This window comes from Kogia breviceps, chromosome 4 (genome assembly GCF_026419965.1).
Source record: "Kogia breviceps isolate mKogBre1 chromosome 4, mKogBre1 haplotype 1, whole genome shotgun sequence".
Taxonomy (NCBI): Eukaryota; Metazoa; Chordata; class Mammalia; order Artiodactyla; family Physeteridae; genus Kogia; species Kogia breviceps.
In genome coordinates, this window is record NC_081313.1 from 118,778,185 (window position 1) to 118,797,438 (window position 19,254).

Genomic DNA, 19,254 nt, shown 5'->3' on the forward strand with positions numbered 1-19,254 from the left:
GTGTATTTCTGGGATTTTAATTTTCCTCATTGTGTTTCATTATAGTCTGTTACACACCTTGGTGGGTAGAATAGCATCTAATGAGACAAGCAAGGCAGGAATAGCAGTATTACCAAAAACTGTAAGGCCCCTTAAAACTATTGGAACCATAGTTGACATCCAATTGTGATGTGACATTAAAGTGTCACTCCTGATAGTAGCACTTGCCTGCAACCACTGAAGTAAAGAAATTAAGTTATAGCTGAAGCTGCTAAGTAAGACCAAGGAGTTGTAACACTGTGGTGCCCTCTCATACTGGTAAGAGTAGCCAAATAGTCTGTTCCCTGAACTTTGGTTCATTAAAAAAAAACATCGGCTTGCAGACCAGGTTGAGAGTTTGTGGTCAGAAAGCTGTTTATGGTAATATCAACTTTCAGCACCCATAGTCTAGTCTTTGCACAATTATTCAGGTGGCCCAAAGATTTACCACTCCAAATAGTCCCATATTTCTCAGAGCCAGGGGTTGCTTTGGAGAATATTGTGCACATTGAAAATTTAGTGAGATTCTGATGCCAAAGTTGCTAAGTATAAAGTCAGCACGGTTATTTCTTTTCCTTGGCTCTATTTTATTTTTTTTCATTGAATTAACAAACTAAACTAATATTAATATAACCTAAATGCATATAAATTTAAAAGGTGATTGTGTATCTTATTTTCAATCCTGTTCCACTTCTTGTAACCTATTGTGTTTCCTGATATTCATTCACTCATTTAACGAATATTTATTGAACACCTCACAATGGGCCTTACTATTTTTCTAGGTGCTGAGAATATAACAGTGATTACAGCAGGTATAAATTTCCCTGCCCTTGTAGAACTTAAATTCTGGTGGAAGGAGACAGACGCTAAGCAAATCATATGGTTTATCAGAAAATAAGCACCACAGAGAGAAGTTGGGAGAAGGAATAGGGTGTTAGGGGAAGCAGAGTGATGTTGGAATCTTAAAGAGTGGAGAGGAGTTCATCAACATAGCACTTGAACAAAGGCTTGGCAGTGTGGGAGTGAACCTTGTGGACACCTGTGAGAAGAGAGTCGAGGCAGAGGGAACAGCAGGGGCAAAGGCCCTTGGGATAGGAGGAGCATGTTAGAGGGCTCCAGGAGCAGTATGGTAGCCAGTAAGGACTTAAGCAGACTGAGGAAGGAAGAATTTTAAGAGGTGGGGTGGGAGTGGGTGGTGCTACAGACCGCTTAGGGCCTTGGGTGAACTTTGGCTTCTACTCTGCGATGGGAGCCTTTGGAGGACTTTGAGCAAAGTGTGATAGGGTCTGACTTACGTTTTAGGGAAGCAGGGTGAGCAAGGACAGAAACAGACCAATCAGGAGACTACTGCAGTGACTCAGGTGAGAAGTACAGATGGCTTGGACAAGTGTACCAGCCCTTGGATTCTTGACAAATGTTCAGATTCTGTACTTCCTTGAAGGTAAAACTAATAGGATTTGCTGATAGATTGGATATGCAATGTGAGAAGGTGAGGCATCAGAGTCGATTTCTAGGTCTTTTTGAATAGTTGAGATGGAGAAACCTATAGGTAGCAGAGGTTTGCCGGTGAAGATCAGGACTTGAGTTGTGGACAGATGAGTTTGAGATGTCTGATACTTACTTCAGTGGAGATGTTCAGTAGGCAGTTGGATATTCTAGTCCAGGGTTCTAGGGAGAGATTCGGGCTGGAGATATAAATATGGGAGTCAATGTATAGGTTGTATTTAAAGCCATGAGACTGGATGAAATTACCAAGAGAGTGAGTTTTTTTTTTTTTTTTTTTTTGCGGTATGCGGGCCTCTCACTGTTGTGGCCTCTCCCGTTGCGGAGCACAGGCTCCGGACGCGCAGGCCTAGCGGCCATGGCTCACGGGCTTAGTTGCTCCGCGGCATGTGGGATCTTCCCGGACCAGGGCACGAACCCGTGTCTCCTGCATCGGCAGGCGGATTCTCAACCACTGCGCCACCAGGGAAGCCCAAGAGAGTGAGTTTTAAGAGAGAAGAGGTCCAAAGACTGAGTCTTGGGACACTGCAAATGCTAAGAATTCGGGGTGATGAGGAGGAACCAGCAAAGGAGACTAAGAGTGGCCAGTAAGGTAAGAAAACCAGCACAGTGTGATATCCTGGAAGCCATGTCAAATTGGAAGGAAGGAGGGGTCGGCTTTGTCAGGTACTGCAAATGGATCAAGTAATATGAGCTCTAGGCACTGACTTGGCAATCAATGTAGAGGTCATTGGTGGCCTTGACGAGTGCTGTTTCACTGGAGGGGAGGTGAAAATCTGGAGTGTGTTTGAGAAAGAGTGGGGTATCTTCACAATAAAAAAAGCTGAACAAACTGAAAATCAACTTTTCTTCGATCCATCAGAGAACTGAGGTCACAGGGCAAACTTCCACAAAAACTAGAAAGACAGGAAAATGCAGAAAATACAGAACAGCTCACCCAAAGTCGAAGTTGCTTGAGGCAATAAGTAGGATTTAAATGAATTGCTAGGGAGCTGGGTGTGGATTCATTTGAGAGTTTAAAACTCTGGGGAGCAATTTGTAACAAGTATCAAATTATTATATCTTAAAACAAGAACAGCAACTCCTGGGAGCTTTCCTTAGGGGGGGCCCACGCTTCTGTGGGTTTTACCTCCAGGAGCTGGATCATGTTCCCATTGTGAAGATGGCAGAGGAATCCCCTCTTGTTGGGGGAACGGGCGGCCTGGGGGGTGGGGGTTGGGGGTGGGGGTGGGAGGAGTAACCATTTGGAAATATACCCAGAGCTTTGCTTCCACAGCAGAAGCCTGCCCTCAAGGAAAATTACTTTGGTGGAATCTTCTGTGATCTAGGGGAAGGGCATTTGGATGAGCCCTCTCTAGCCTTCCTTGCTCACGTAAGTGGGGAGAAAAAATGGCTAAGGAATTTCTGTAGGTCTCAGCCCAGAGATTCTAGCCCAGTAAAATAAAGCAGATTTAACCATAAGATTATAGAATGCTTCTCCCTAATACTATACCATCTATAGGGCTCCAGTGTTATAACAGTGGATTACAGCTCTTGAAAGAGTTGCAAGACACAGCCTCTATTTTAAGAAGGAGTTTCTAGGGAAACCCAAAGACAACAGGGGAGAGAAAAACAAAAGACACTGAAGAAAATTGAAGCCTCTGACACCTACTGGAGACATTAAAACACAGCCTAGCTGCTAGCTGATAAACATAAAACCTCACATTAATGACCTATTTATCTCAGTTTCTATTACCCAGTACCTCATGTCCAACTTTCAATAAAAAATTACAAGGATGCTAAGAGGTGGAAAAAAATAATCTGAGGAGATAAAACAAGCATCAGAACCAAACTCTGACATGGCAGAGATTTTCGAGTTATCATAATGGGAATTTAAAATAACCCAGATTAATATGCTAAGGTCTCAGAAAAAGTGGACAACATGCAAGAACAGATGAGTAAGCAAAAGAAACTAAGAGTGGAAAGAAATGCTAGAAATAAAAACATTGTAACAGAAATGAATGCTTTTGATGGGCTCATCAGTAGACTGAACACAGCTGAGAAAAGAATCTTGCACTTGAAGATATGTCAGTGTCTTGAGATATCCCAAAATGAAATTTAAAGAGAAAAAGGAATGAAAGAAAAATAGGTACAGAATATCTGAGAACTGTGAGAATTGCAAAAGGTGTGTAACGTGCATAATGGGAATACCAGAATAAAGAGAGAACTGGGGGAGAGAGACTGGAGCTGGAGTATAGGTAATTCCAGAAATTTTGCTTATTGAAAAGGGTATCAGAGAATGAAGCTATTATAGGAGGGGACAAACAGGGTAAAGAGTTTTGTTTTTAAAGCTTGTTTTGTATTCTGATAGGGGTGAGCCAGGAAAGAAGGAGTTTGATGCTGTAGGTGCGAGAGGAGAGTCTTGCTGCAGCAATGCCCTCAAGGAGGCAAGAAAAGATGGGATCTAGTGCACAGAGGGACTGGCCAAGGAACAAGTGACAGGAAGAGGGCAAACAGTGAGGGCAGGGCTGGCGTGCCGGCTGTATGTGATGGTGGGAACTTGTGGAAATTCTCTCCTGATTGCTGCTATTTTCAAGGTCATCCGCTCAGAGAAGAACTGGAGGAAAAGGAATTAGAGTCTTGAGACATTATGAATTAGGTCTCTCTAAGTAGACCGAATGGACTAGGGGAAAATAGTTGGTGTTAAGGGTACCCTTGAGATCCAAATTACTATGTTGTTTTATTTACTCATTATTTCATAACCCAGGATTCTATCACAGTATGTCTTACTGGAAACTTATGCATGCTTCACTAGCATCTAATCACAGTAGGGATTTTAGTTCCCAGGAAGGAGGCATCAGAAACTATCCCAGAGAGGGTTAGAGAATCAGGATTGCTACTTTATATTGGAGGGTCAGGGAAGATCTCTCTGATAAATGACATTTGAGCAAAGACCTGAGGAAGTAAGGGAGTAAGCCATAGATAGGGGCGGGTCGATAGTGGGCTAGACTCTTGTATCCATCTGTTCTTTATAAACATGTATTTAATAGGAGAGGTGACACCCATTTATGCCAACATGCTGCTTGTTTTTTTTTGTTTGCGTTACGCGGGCCTCTCACTGTTGTGGCCTCTCCTGCTGCGGAGCACAGGCTCTGGACGCGCAGGCTCAGCGGCCATGGCTCACGGGCCTATCCTCTCCGCAGCATGTGGGATCTTCCTGGACCGGGGCACGAACCTGTGTCCCCTGCATCGGCAGGCGGACTCTCAACCACTGTGCCACCAGGGAAGCCCATGCTGCTTGTTTTTACTAAATGTAATGAAAATTTAAGCACGTTCCATCCACTCTAACTGAAATACAACTCCATGTATACTTAATATTACCATTTCCTTTTTGAGTGTCACACTTGGAGTTTTACAGATAGATTCAACTTGTTCCACTTAGCTGTATTTATTTTTTAAAAATTTTGTTGGAGTATAGTTGATTTATTTACAATGTTGTGTTAGTTTCAGGTGTGTAGCGGAGTGATTCAGTTTTATCAATACATATACGTATATTCGTTCTTCTTCAGATTCTTTTCCCATATAGGTTATTATAGAATATTGAGTAGAGTTCCCTGTGCTATGTAGTAGGCCTTGTTAGTTATCTATTTTATATATAGTAGTGTGTGTATGTTAATCCCAAGCTCCTAATTTATCCCTCCCCCCAACATTTCTCCTTTGATAATAATGTTTGGTTTTGAAATCTGTGAGTCTGTTTCTATTTTATAAATAAGTTCATTTATATCATTTTTAAAAGTTAGATTCCACATATGAGTGATATCTTGATATTTGTCTTTCTCTGTCTGACTTACTTCACTTAGTATGATAATCTCTAGGTCCATCCATGTTGTTGCAAAATGGCATTATTTTGTTCTTTTTATGGCTGAGTAATATTCCATTGTATATATGTAACACATCTTCTTTATCCATTCCTGTCGATGGACATTTAGGTTGCTTCCATGTCTTGGCCATTGTAAATAGTGCTGCAGTGAACACCAGGGAGCATGTATCTTTTCGAATTATGGTTTTCTCCAGATATTATGCCCCGGAGTGGGACTGCTGGATCATATGGTAGTTCTATTTTTAGTTTAAGGAACCTCCATACTGTTCTTTATAGTGGTTGTACCAATTGACATTCCCACCAAGAGTGTAGGAGGATTATCTTTTCTCCACACCATCTCCAGCATTTATTGCTTGTACTTTTAAAAAAAAAATAGTTTTATTTATTTTTGCTGCATGTGGGCTTTCTCTAGTTGCGGCGAGCGGGGGCTACTCTTCGTGTGGTGCGTGGGCTTCTCATTGCGGTGGCTTCTCTTGTTGCGGAGCACGGGCTCTAGGGGCACGGGCTTCAGTAGTTGTGGCTCGTGGGCTCAGTAGTTGTGGCTCACAGGCTCTAGAGCTCAGGCTCAGCAGTTGTGGCACACGGGCTTAGTTGCTCTGCGGCATGTGGGATCTTCCCAGACCAGAGTTTGAACCCATGTCCCCTGCATTGGCAGGCAGATTCTTAACCACTGCGCCACCAGGGAAGTCCTGTTTGTAGACTTTTTGATTATGACCATTCTGACTGGTGTGAGGTGATATTGGAGTTTTGATTTGCATTTCTCTGATAATTAGTGGTGGTGAGCATCTTTACATGTGCTTTTTGGCCATCTGTATGTCTTCTTCCACTTAGCTGTATTTAATATTTCTTTATTGATCAAATTGTCACAACCTGGCCAATAGGAGTCTCATTAAATGGGCTGCTTTGTCCTCTCCTCGGACAATTTTTAAAGCGTCCTTGTTTTCTGGGAATGAGATATTCCAGGCCCAATGATCCCTGCCCCAAAACATATAATTTCTCCTCTCCAAGAAGCCCTGAGTGGTATCAGAGGCCCAGTCTGGCCCAGGAGTATACATCCCACTTGATCTGCATAAGAGCTGGTTCTAGCAGGATGACACGGCTGTTGGGCCACCAGGGAAACTGGCCTGGGAAAGACAGATCTTTTTTTTATTTTTTTCAGTTCGCAGGCCTCTCACCACCGTGGCCTCTCTCGTTGCGGGGCACAGGCTCCGGACGCGCAGGCCCAGCAGCCATGGCTCACGGGCCCAGCCGCCCCGCGGCATGTGGGACCCTCCCAGACCGGGGCACGAACCCGTGTTCCCTGCATTGGCAGGCGGACTCTAAACCATTGTGCCACCAGGGAAGCCCTCTTTTTTAAAAAATAAATCATTATTATTAATTTTTATTGGCATATAGGTGATTTAATGTTACTTTCTGCTGTACAGCGAAGTGAATCAGTTATATACATATATCCACTCTTTTTAAGATTCTTTTCCCATGACAGATCTTTTTAAGGTCCTGAGTTCATACAGACACCTCCAGTTTAGCTGTCATCACTAAATCCTTTCTCATTTCATTCTAAAACGATTTTTTTCCTATTAACATATATACTTAAAATGTAATCCCTTCTTTACCGGATAAACAAAATGTGGTATATCCATACAATGGAATATTCTTCAGCAATAAGAAGGAATGGACTGCTTGCTACATGTCATATGGGTAAACCTCAAAAACATTATGCTTAGTGAAAGAAGCCAGATCCAAAAGATGTCTGCTGTATGATTCCATCTATATATGAAATGTCCAGCAAAGGTAAATCTATAGAGACTAAGTAGATGAGTGGTCACCTGGGCTGTGGTAGGAGTAGGGAGCTTTGGGGGATGATAGAGAGGGACTGTGGTGAGGAATTGTACAACTGCATAAACTTAATAAAAATCATTGAATTTATATTTAAAACAGGTGAATTCTATGGGAATGTAAATTATCTTAATACAGTTCTTAAAAAAGTAAACCCTTATTTCACCTTCTACTTGTACCTTGGTTATGTTGGCCCAAGATGTTCCATTATATTGACTTTTTTAACTAAAAAAAAAAAAAACCTTAAACCTGTTTTCCATACCTTGCAGTTGATACATCCCTCCTGGTCACAAATCTGCCTTATTCCATTTAACAGTCATATCTTCATTTGGATGCCAAGTAGAGCCAGAATGGGATAATTTATTGCTCATCTGTTCATTCCTACCATTTTTTCACACAGGCACTTCATTTTTATGAAATATTTTGATTATTTTCCCCTCTGGTGATTGAAGAAGATCAACAGTTGCTATGATTGTGACTTCCTGCCGAGCTGCTGTGAGGAGTGAGTATGAAGCTTTGCTCGCTAGCTATTCTCAAAATATATAAGTATCAACCCAAACCATCTTCTGACCCTTGGGGGTGGAAGTCCACAAACAACACATTTTACTTGAAAATACTGTATTTAATAGAAAATATTGTAAACAAGTCCATTGATCCATTAGCTTAAAACAGAATGACAGCACAATCACGTATAAAAGCTAAAGATGAAATGCTGGTACCAAACACAGCACTTAAAGAGAGGCCTGAGCCAGGCTCTGAAAGGTCTTTCCCAGAAATAGAGGCAGCAGCAGCTTCAAATGGGCACAGAAATAGGGAGGAGGAGGCAGCATCCAAACCATCAAGGCAGAGGAGTAAAAGAAGGCAGAGCAGTGGACAGCTTGTGAACAAGGGGTGAAGGATAAAGGAGCAAAAGCATTGCATTTCCTGATGTTCTCGGAACATCAGACCATACCACATGAACCTGGGAGGGTTAGAAGGGCAGGGTATTTGCAGTGGGGAAAGGACATTAGGCAACTTTAGAAACAGTTGGTATGTTTCTTGGCACTTAGCTCTTAGGGGTGTAGAACATGTCACTCGTGTGTTGTTTCTAACTCAACTAAGCTGCTTGCCCTGGCTCCATCACCGTGACTGAACACAACGCTGAACTTGACAGTATCTGCTGGCCCTGTGGACTTATGAAAGAGCATGTATGAGAGGTACCACAGTGAGACCTTGGAACAAAACACAGGGCTCTGGTGGGAAAAGCGTTTCCGCCTTCCTCCTGGTGCTAGAAGGTCCCTGATGGGAGTTTGACATGGCTGGGCCCCTTGAGGCTCTGAGTTTATCAGCACAAACCTTCTTCTTAGTCCTACCCACCCAAATCCTCCCTCAAGGAGTCCTCTGAGTTTACGGAAAAGCCAACTGAAAGAGCAGTAAAAACTGGGGAAAGAAAGCAAGGGATAGTTTCCTTCCCATGGCACTTGTTACTGACCAGAGGGACCGCTTCCTTATACTGATTTTAGACATTGACGGTGTTTGTTCCTTAATCTAAAACAGTGATTCCCAAATAAGGGGCAGGCCTGCTCAAGAGGGGCTCTCAGGACTCTCCAAAGAGGTTTTGTCCCATATACATAAGTCCCTAACTCCCTCCCAATTGAGAATCAGTGCACATAATGATGGAACTTACTGGCAGGAGTGTATTGTACATGTGAACAGTGTCAGAGACAGAACAAAAAGCTAAAAACCCCTAGTTAGGCCGACATCAAAATTATGGAGTGATTTTTTTTTTTTTCTGATTAACAGTAAGTTACAACCAAGTAGCTAAACTCCATGACTAGACTCCACGCTGCATAGCCACGAATAAGTTCACCCACTTATCTGGAGTAACCGTACTAGATTAAAGAAGTACAATTCTGTCCTCCTAAAGACAATTTCCAGAAAGACCTGACTGTCCCAATGAGGTACTTGACACTAGGATTAGCACAGGTTAATCACTGTATGGTTTCTTAGAAGACTGGCTTTTCTCTGTTTCTTTCTCTTTGATACTGTACAAGGGGTCCACCAACTTGTTATGAACAAGCATTAAACCTACAAAAAATTAAAAACAAAAGTCATTAATGCAGGTAGAGGCAGAGTTCCATGATTATCAACAGTAACATCCAGGAGCTCTCAAATTTTGTCCTAGAACTGATACTCATCATCTTTTCTCTGTGGGCCCAAATGATAAACACCCTAAGAATAGGAAAAGAATTTGTTATTCCTAATGAATGCTAGAATCCATGGGACTGTTATAAATTCAGTCTCTAGGAGAGTTGGCCATTAAAAGGTTAATCTTTTCATCAAAGAACAAATTCCTAATTTGCCTGCTCAGTAAATGAGGATTTTCACATACATTTATTTAAAGCAGTGAGTGTCTGCTTTAAGTAGAAAAAAAAAGATGTGCATGACAGTTCAGCGCCTTGACTAGAAGGAAAAGGCCTGTACAAGATCTAGAAAGTTAACAAACCTGAGGCTCAATATCACTGCAAGGAGATTACCAAACTGCCCTTGAACTACAACTTTCATTTCATTTTCTTTCCTTCTCCTCAGAGCAAACAGGTCTCTAGAAATGGACCTTAAATAGTCATGGATGTTAGAGAAAACTGTATTCTGAGAGGAGGGTTTGATTTTATTAAAATCATAGTTGTCAAAGTGGCCAGAGCATGCAGGCTAGATCCATTCCTCACTCCTGGCACACCTGAACTTGGCAACCTACTCCCCTGACCCACCCCACCCTCACCTTTGAAATACTTGACGGTCTTCACTTTCAACTCCAGGGTGGCATCCTCGTCGCACACAAACACCGTGCGGGGATGCTGCTGGAAGGCAGACACGGTCCACATGTGGTTCACTCCCTCCTCAATGGCCTTGTATAAAGCAAACGCCTTGTGAGCACCCGTGATGAGGATCATCACCTGGGGATCGGAGAACAAGTCTGTGATGGAGGAGAAGGAACAGCAGAACTGGGAGTCTAGACGCCTGAATTCTAGTGGCCACCCAAACAACTGTAAGGACTGTTGTCTTTAGGGGTCACTGTAAGTCGTTAGCACGTGGCGCACTGCCCCACGCTCTGTGTGCTTTATCACACAAGTAGCCTGAGATGGGGAGCACCGTTATCCCCACATACTAGGATAGGGACGTGGACTCTGTGATGGGGGTTTAAGTAACTGGCCCCAGGTCATTTCTAACCCAGAGTCCGTGCTCTTGATCACCACATGATAGTGCCTCCTGGCACCTTTGATGATGACCATGAAAGTGCCCTGTGAAGAGATGTGCCATACATACAGAGGCCCACGCCTTATCCCAACAGTTCTGACACTGGGTCCTGGGGCCCCCAGGCTGGGTGAGTTCTCACAGTGACAAACTGGAAAAAGAGGGGTCCTGATTTGCGCCTCCAGGGAGGCCTTGGAAGCAATGGTGAGAGTCATCTGTGTGGCTGCTAAGGTTGAATCCCAATAAAGCTGCCCCTGAATCTGGTCACTTTCAGTTCAGAGTATTAGACCTGCTCATGTGACTTGGAGTAATACTTTTTGTTTAAGTAAAACAGGCACAGACTCCCCTCAACACTTAAAGTATCGAGAATGTTAAGTGTGGGAATTCCCTGGCAATCTAGTGGTTAGGACTCCTTGCTTTCACTGCCGAGGGCCCGGGTTCAATCCCTGGTCAGGGTACTAAGATCCTGCAAGCCGTGAGGCATGGCCAAAAATAAATAAATAAAATAAAATAATTTTTTTAATTAAAAAAAAAAAAGTTAAGTGCCAGAAAGTGATTATAAAGAACTCAGCATTCCAGATATCCTTTCATTGTAATTCACTTGTGCCATGGAGTTGTGAGCAGGATTTACTGTTCCTTTCTTGAAATGAGAAAACAGAGGCATAGAGAGAATGTGACTCATTGTTCAGAACCCCAGAACTCATTTTAAAAAAGAGAATTTCCAGATTTCCAGCCCCAGGTCCTTTCTGCACACCACAGGAAGAGCCCTCAAACTGTAGTGTTTATAAGCTGCAAGGCCAAAAACAGCAGAATGACCTCCCTGGGTACTGATTCAAGGTTACCCAACAGAAATCTGCTGCCATCGCTCATTTCACAAAAATTCACTTTAGACAGGGAAACTTTTTCAATGATTTACACGTTTGTTTACAGACTTGGGCAAAGAAACTTAAAGATCAAATGTCTGTAGCTGCTTCCCAATGAATATATCAGAAAGGAAGAGAAAATGCTTCTAATGAAAGTAAGGAAATTGGAACTACAAAAAATTCAAATGATACCCAAATTTCTATAGAAAGACTCAATTCAGTTCAAGACACTATTTCAATCACACTTCTCCACATTTATGAATCCCTGAGCACAGGGCTATAACCACAAGCATCCTGCGGTTGCAGGGGGAGCTCCCTTCAAGCAGTGGCCTCCACCAACTGCAGGGGACCAGAGGGTCCCTCTCAGTACCTGGACAGGTACAAATTCATATTCTGATATTAGTGGTGCTGGGTAGGCAGAGACCAGGAGCCTGTGGCCTCCTGGGCAGTCAGTGCTGAAAAGGTTTCACCTCACACTGGGAAGAATGGTTACTTCTAGAGAGGAAGGACAGCAGTGATAGGGTCAGTTGGGATTTTAGCCTTATTTACAATGTCTTCATTTTTAATAAAATGGATTCAGGTGGTACCTTGTATAGTTGAAATTAACAGCAAAAAGCCAAGTCCAGCCCCCCAATGAAGGCCTGTGGCTCCCTTGTGCCCTTACCTCTCTAGCATCCATGACAGTGCCCACACCCACCGTCAGGGCCATGGTGGGCACCTTGGCGAGATCTCCATCAAAGAACCTAGCATTGGCCAGGATGGTGTCCATGGCCAGCGTCTTCACACGGGTCCTGGACACCAGACTGGACCCCGGCTCGTTGAAGGCAATGTGTCCGTCAGGGCCGATGCCTGCCCAGAAGAGACAGGGCAGCCCTGTCAGTCCCAGGGATCCAAGATTTCAAGAATGGACAATCTCTCCTTCCCCACCTGGGATCTGAAAAAAATCCTTAAAAACCGTGTCTCTCACCTCATTCATTTAAAGGTACACTTTAAGCATATGATCTTCCCCTCTCATTTCTCGCTGAGGCACACACATTGTTAACTTGCTACCACCCTCAGAAAGCTAAGTAGGGAGTAATCCCAAAAGCTTCTGCCCCCCCAGATCATCCAAGTGTAACTTCTCTCCCTCCTGCCACTTCTCTATCCCTGCTGGGATGGAGTCACACCAAAGAAAACATAGACAGGGCCTGGAAAGGGGCTGCCAAGTTTATAAAATCTCAGAACATGAGCACTCCTAGCCATTTCCTCCCCACCTTGAAGTAAAGAAGAGTTAAATCTGGAGCAGTCAAAGACTGTTCAACTTCAGCCTCCCACCCCCACCCCCTATGGGGGACCAGAGGCCGTGACAGACGGAAGTGTATGAGGGCAACTCAGGGCAGGAACACGCATAAACCTGAGAGCGGTATACCCTAGGTCCCCACCCTCTCTCCACTGCTCTGGCTGGCTGACCAAGGGCAAGTCACAAAACTTCTCTGGGGTTCAATTGCTATTTTTAGCATGCAGGGGCTGATGGTGGAATCTTCTGGAACTACATGAGTCTGTGATTATGTTTAACTAAGTCCCATGACTGATCCATAAAACCTTGTCTGAGGAACAGAGAGAATCTCGGAGTCCAAATCCAAATACCTCAATTTACAGACAAGGCATCAAATTGCAGAAAGAGGAGATGCCCTAGATCACAAAGTTTCTGAGCGGCAGAGGCAGGGCAAGGCACCAGGGCTCCCACTCTGTGCCTTCCCTGCTGCCTCAGGCTAATAAGTGACCCCACTGTCACTGGTACAGAGAGAGGGAGCTGTTTGCAGACAGGCAGGTTCTTGTCTCCTTCTAGGTTCCAGCCACCCTGGGTTTGCCCTGGACACCTGCTGCGGTGTCGAGCTCACCTCCGACAAACAGCTCAATCCCACCCGCAGCCTTGATCTTCTCTTCAAAGGCATCACACTCAGCCTGCAGGTCAGCTGCATTCCCATCCAGAATGTGGGTGTTTTCTGGGTGGATGTCAATGTGCTTGAAGAAGTTGTTCCACATGAAGGAGTGGTAGCTCTCTGGGTGGTCTCGAGGAAGGCCTGCGGGGCCATGGCTGCACTCAGTCATGCCAGGCTGAGCAAGACCACCCTCCCAAGGATGCCAGGATACCCCCAGACCCCCAGAGGCACTTTCAGGGAAGAGCCCATCAGGGAGCCTTGGGCACTAGCCCTCTCACCCCCAGCCACTCGGAGTAAGCTGGGCTGGTGTCCTTGTGCCCATGACCATGGGCCTGGGCCCTCAATCTGATCTCCTTTTCACAAGAGAATGGCTGGAGGCCAGGATCAGTCTGGACCTCTGGAGGTGGGCTAGCCTCTGGGGGGTAGGGCTGGGCCCATCAGGAAAGGAAGCAAGAACACCCCTTACCCTGTGCCTCCCACCTCACCATTAACCCCTCCCCACCCCCCCATTACACCCTGCTCAGCCTGAACCCCAACTGGAACACCAAGTGGTTGGAGAGAATTATCTCAGAGCTTCCAAAAAAAGATTTTTTTCAGTCAAAAAGAAAAACAATGTTTAAAGTGCATGTTTCAAGGGCCTGAAGAGCGGGGGGGAATGGGCAGTTGATTTTTAATGGATAGTTTCAGTTTTGCAAGATGAAAAGAGTTCTGGAGATTGGTTGCACAACAGTGTGATCTACTTAACAATGAACTGTACACATAAAAATGGTTAAAATGGTAAATTTTATGTTATGTGTAGTTTACCACAATTTAAAAAAAGAATCTTTAAGGCAAAACCATTACAAGATGATGGTGGAGGTGGAGAGGGTGACAGAAGCCCAAGGTGCCACTTTTCATCAGTGGAAAGGATACCAGTCTCAGCTCCCTTCCCAGTACACTTGGCAGGAAGGGGACTGGAAGATGAACAGTAGAGAGAAAGTCCAGACACAGACACTGGTGTGTGTGTGGGGGCACACACCCCAGCCATGGGACCCCAGATCCCATTTGCAGCCATCTGTTCCAGAAAGAAATGGCATGGAGTTGGGGAGGAGGCAGAGGAGGAGATATGCTGGAATTAATTAAGTGCTTGCTCTGATCAAGAAGCTTCCACACCTGTTATATCACTTAATGCTCACAGCCCATGAGGTCAGCTTTATTAGCCTCATGTCATAGCTGAGTGAACCAAGGCCTAGAAGATACAGTATCACCAACTGAGCCTACCCCCAAATGCCACTGGTTCCCTGAGACCTCCCCAGTTCTCTCCTGGGCCGATCCTGTGAGGGGAGGAGTACGATTCTCCCAAGACTCACCCACATACTCGTCCATGTTGAAAGTCTTCACATATTTGAAGGACAGGTCTCCATTCTTGTAGTATTCAATCAGCTTCTTGTAGCAGCCAAGTGGGGTGCTCCCTGCAAGAGAGGCCACAGCCATGAACCCCCTTCAACCCCCAGCTCCTGGAAGCCCAGAGGGCGCCCGGGAATGAATCAGGGATGCTCCACCAGGAGAACCTGTCAGATCTGACAGAAACAGATCTGAAGTCCTACCCAATGCTCAATCCAAACTGCCATCCATTAAGTGCTGGTTTAATGCCTATTTCCTCCCTAGACTGTAAGCTCCAGGAGGGAAGGGCTGTGTCTGTCTTGTTCACGGCTGAATCCCTAGGATTCAGCACACTGATGATTGAAATGACTGATTAGCACCCGAGTGAATGTCAGACTTAATTACTGACATGACATTCCCTGAGCAACCAGTACGTGAGAGGTACGTGATGGGGATGCAGAGAAGTGAGAGACACAGCAGCCACCCTGGAAGAGCTCACTGTCTTGGAGTGGGGACACAAAGCAGTAATGTCGGCTGTGGTACAGGCTAGGCTGTGGTACAGCCTAGCCTGTGGGTTTGGCAAAGACTTCCCCTCAGAGCAGCAAACCCGAGTTGAGTCTCATTAAAAAGTCAGTCATAAAACCCATAAAAAGGCCAAGAGGACTGCTGTCAATTAAGAAACTAAATTATGCATGAAGCCTGACTGGACACTGGGATTCATTTTTTAAAAAAACTATAAAAAATAAATGTGGACAATTAGGGGAAAAATTTAATATAGTCTATATATTAGATGATATTATGAAATGATTTTTAATTTTCTTAGGTATTATAATAGTATTGTGGTTATGTAAGAGAATGTCCTTATTCTGAGGAGATATGTACTAAAGGATTTAGAGGTAAAGTGTCAGGGTCTCTGGACCTTACTTTCCAGCAGCTTATAAGAAATGTGTGTGTGTATGTGTGTGTGTACAGACAGAACATGAGCCACAAGAGATGAAAGCAAATGTGGCAAAAGGTTAACAATTGGTGAATCTAGGTAGATGGTACTGTACTATTCTTTCAGCTTTTCTGAATGCATGAATCTTTTAAAAATAAAAAGATGGGGCTTCCCTGGCGGCGCAGTGGCTGAGAGTCCACCTGCCGATGCAGGGGACATGGGTTCGTGCCCCGGTCCGGGAGGATCCCACATGCCGCGGAGTGGCTGGGCCCATGAGCCATGGCCGCTGGGCCTGTGCGTCCGGAGCCTGTGCTCCACAACGGGAGAGGCCACAGCAGTGAGAGGCCTGCGTACCGCAAAAAAAAAAAAAGATGGAAAGAAAAAAGCCCCACTCAAGTCGGATCATTCCTTTCACAACCCACTAATGGCTTTTCATTTCACTCAGTTATAATCAGTCCTAACAAAGGCTCTATACAACCTGGCCACTGGCTAACTCTCCCCAGCTAGGAATCCTGCTTCAAGCAATTCTACCTCAGGGCCTTTGCACATGGTGTTTGTTTCCTTTGCCAGCAATGTTCTCCTTCAGGTATCTGCATAGCTAACTCACCTCTTCAGGCCTTTACTCAAATGTCACTTTCTCAGAGAGACCTTCCCTGCCCCCATATCCAACACTGTAACTCCCACCTCTGCCTAAACACACTCTAGCCCCTTTCCCTGCTTCATTTTTCTCCTTCCCTCTTATGACCATCTAACATACTCTATATTTTGCTAATTCACTTGTTTATTATCTGTGTCTCGCACCATAATTCAAGCTTTAGGAAGGCAGGAATTTGTATTCTTTTTATTCACTGTTGTATCCCTGGCACCTACAACAGCTTGGCATACAGCGGCTATTCAATAAGTATCTGCTGAATGAATGACAGTGGCAGCCCCATCCACACAAAATAATCAGCCTATCCCTGTGACATGGTCTTAGCCATGGCTGAGCCACACAGCTTCCCTGTCCTACCCCTGAGCTTCATCATGTCCATTTTCCAAACTTGTAGCCTTCCCATCAATTCTGTGAGCTTCCAATATCTAGCCAATAAATTCCTTTTCTGCTTAAGTTAGCCAGAGTCGGTTTCTGTGGCTTCCACCCAGAACCCTGAGGGTGCTTCAACTAACGGTAAGAATGTTCCAAGGAACCCATATGGAAATGCTGTGCTGGTTCAAGTGTGACAGTCAGGAAGGGGCCAGGTCTTGGAGGGCCCTGAACACCACTCTGAGGGGCTTGGATTTAATTTTGCAGACGATGGGGAAATGGGGAGGGGTTTCAGCAGAAACCCAGACTCTGACCCAGGGTGGCACCACAGTTAGAAAACAGGATGTTAGCACAGCCCCGACACAGCCTGAGACTCTGGTGGTTTCACAGATACCTACCTGAATATACTGTTCCCACAAGCCTCTAGAGCAGAGGTCGGAAAACTTCAGCCCACAGGCCAGATCTGGCCTGCTGCCTGTTTTTGTAGAGCTCATAAATTAAATGTAGTTTTTATACTTTAAAAGTTTTTAAAAACCAAAAGAATATTATGATATATGAAAATTATATAAACTCAAACGTCAGTGCTGGCAGACATCCATGCTCATTTCTGGATTGTCTATGGCTCCTTTTGAGCTACAAGGGCAGAGTTAAGCAGCTGCAACAGAAACTGTATGGCCAGTGAAGTGTACAATATTTATTATTTGGCCGTATACAGAAAAAGCTTGAAGACTCCTGCAATAGTGGATTGGTCACTGAGGCAAATCCACCCCACTTCTGAAAGAAATAATCAGAACATTTGCCTTGAAAAACTGGGCTCAAAATATCCTCCCATAAAGGCAACATTCTGATTTTTTCCCCAAAGAAACTAGGACTGTTTTTCACTTAGGTCCTGTGTTTAATTAAGCCTTACAGAAAATGCAATGAGTGACTATCTTCTCAATTCTCCCAAGGATGGCACTTAGTAGCACTCTAGATGAGGGGAAGAGAAATTAATTCATTACATAAAACGTATGCCTTAAGGTATTAGGACTTAATTCTGTTAAGGAAACTTGACTGACAGGGCTGGCTTAGGATATAGCCTAAAAATCAGAGTTTTTCCTGCCTAACCAAGATCCCTTCTACTCCAGGACTTTTCAGGAGCAGGCAGCAACAAACCAACCCAGAGGAAGCTGGGTCCTCTGTTTCGTACGTCCGGGGGCAAAGGAGTTGTTCACTCATAAGGCCAGTACCTCAGAGCCCTCCTTGCAGTCCCTTGGCTGAATGGGCCTACCTACCTGGCCCCTTAAAAGCCCATAATGCCCTCGCCCACCCTCCCCATCCCACAACGCACCAGTAGGGAGCCCCAAGGTGAAGTACTTGTCTGGCCCTGGGTTAAACTGGATGATGCGGTTCCTGATGTATTTGGCTGCCCACTCACTGGCCTGAGAATAGTGGTCCAGGATGATGAGCTTCATCTTGTCCTGCAGGGGTAGGTGACAAAAGGAATCAGTGGTAAGGGGTAAGGAGAAAGGGGTGGAGGGGAGAAGCCCTTCTCTCCATGTTGTCTGAGCCCGGAAGGGGAAGTTCACAGAGCATTGACAGGCTGGGCCAAGTGCCTCCACTACCCACCAGGAGGCGCTGCTTTGGGACAGACCTGGGTTCTAATCTCAGTTCCTCCACTGATCAACTGCAGAACCTTGGTTAAGGACCCAAGTTCTTTGAGCCTGTTTTCTCTTACGGGAAAATGGGGACAACAGCACCTACCTGACAAATTTCATGATGGTGAATATGAAATGAGAAGATGCATGTAAACCACATAGTATTAAATATAACATGTTGGCTATTATCTTGCAGCTCGACCCAGGCCCCCCTTCACCACCCCTCGACAACCCCCACCTGGCTAGATACTCTACTGTTGAACTCTTCCTCAATAAATAGAGAGGTCATGGGATCATCTTGGATCACTAGAGCAGGTGGAGGCCTGGAGAGGTGTGTTCTTTCAGTACCAGAGAGGGGCGCTCCTACCGGCCTGCCTTGCTTTGCAGATCCTGTTTCCCCCAAAGAACAAACACACGGCAAAGGTAATCGCTCTGGAAGGAGGGCGTTTAGTCCTCCCCGCCGCACTGCGGTCAAATCAGAGTGGGAAGGCCAAGGCTGAGGTGGCCGGATCCGCGGTCCGTGGGGTACAGGAGTTGTTCCCCCACCCCAATGGCGATTCCATCGCCCCTGCCGGGGAGGGGACCCGAGCGGATCGCTGGGGGTCCTGGCCCCAGGTTGCCGGAGGCTGGGCAGCGTCCGGATCCCCGCCCGCGAGGAGGGTCCCCGCGGACCCCGCTCCCCACTTACGCGCACGCCTCCCGCGGCTGATGCAGCGACTGCGCTGGCGGCCCCGCCCCGCGTGGGTCATGTGGCTTCAAGTCACGCGGTGCAGCGCTCCGCCCGCGGGGCTGACTTCTAGGGGCCGCGGCTCCCGGGAGGACTCTGCCCGGCGGGCCAGGGGCTCCCATTTTCTTAGCTCAGGGCCTGTGCAGGCCCCGGTAAAGCCTTGGGGGGCGGGGCTTGGAGATTGGTTTGGTGGAGGAGGGAGACTTGGGGGGGGTCCCAGGTCGCTCCCAGGGATGCAGTCCCCAAGGCCGGGGGCTGGGGCAGGGTTTTCAGTGCTAGCGGTGGGGCGCGGGAGGAAGGGCAGAATCTCTTCCTCTAGGGCTGGGCTTGGCTCTTCC

General features: G+C 45.7%; 1 protein-coding gene across 2 annotated transcripts; it reads right to left on the bottom strand.

Annotated features, from left to right (window-relative positions):
• Positions 1 to 7,817: 7,817 nt before the first annotated feature.
• On the bottom strand, positions 7,818 to 18,941 carry GNPDA1 (glucosamine-6-phosphate deaminase 1). 2 transcript variants are annotated; one of them, XM_059061191.2, is made up of 7 exons: positions 18,878 to 18,941; positions 17,883 to 18,012; positions 14,582 to 14,683; positions 13,191 to 13,373; positions 11,975 to 12,159; positions 9,975 to 10,149; positions 7,818 to 9,283 (listed from the first exon to the last, which is right to left on the bottom strand). In XM_059061191.2, exons 2-7 carry the CDS (start codon positions 18,004 to 18,006, stop codon positions 9,183 to 9,185), a joined length of 870 nt encoding a protein of 289 aa, XP_058917174.1. In that variant the 5' UTR covers positions 18,007 to 18,012; positions 18,878 to 18,941; the 3' UTR covers positions 7,818 to 9,182. The 2 variants fall into 2 exon arrangements, with proteins under 2 accessions (XP_058917174.1, XP_066887947.1); XM_067031846.1 differs by lacking the exon at positions 18,878 to 18,941 and adding an exon at positions 18,557 to 18,824.
• Between the last annotated feature and the right edge of the window lie 313 nt (positions 18,942 to 19,254).

Bases quoted from the DNA above. Each gene is read 5' to 3' on its own strand.
- GNPDA1 (XM_059061191.2), bottom strand. From the start codon at position 18,006: ATGAAGCTCATCATCCTGGACCACTATTCTCAGGCCAGTGAGTGGGCA. The intron at 13,374-14,581 runs GTGAGTCTTGGG...ATGGCCCCGCAG, and splicing joins CAACATGGACGAGTATGTGG to GCCTTCCTCGAGACCACCCA. The intron at 12,160-13,190 runs GTGAGCTCGACA...TCTTCTGGGCAG, and splicing joins GATTGAGCTGTTTGTCGGAG to GCATCGGCCCTGACGGACAC.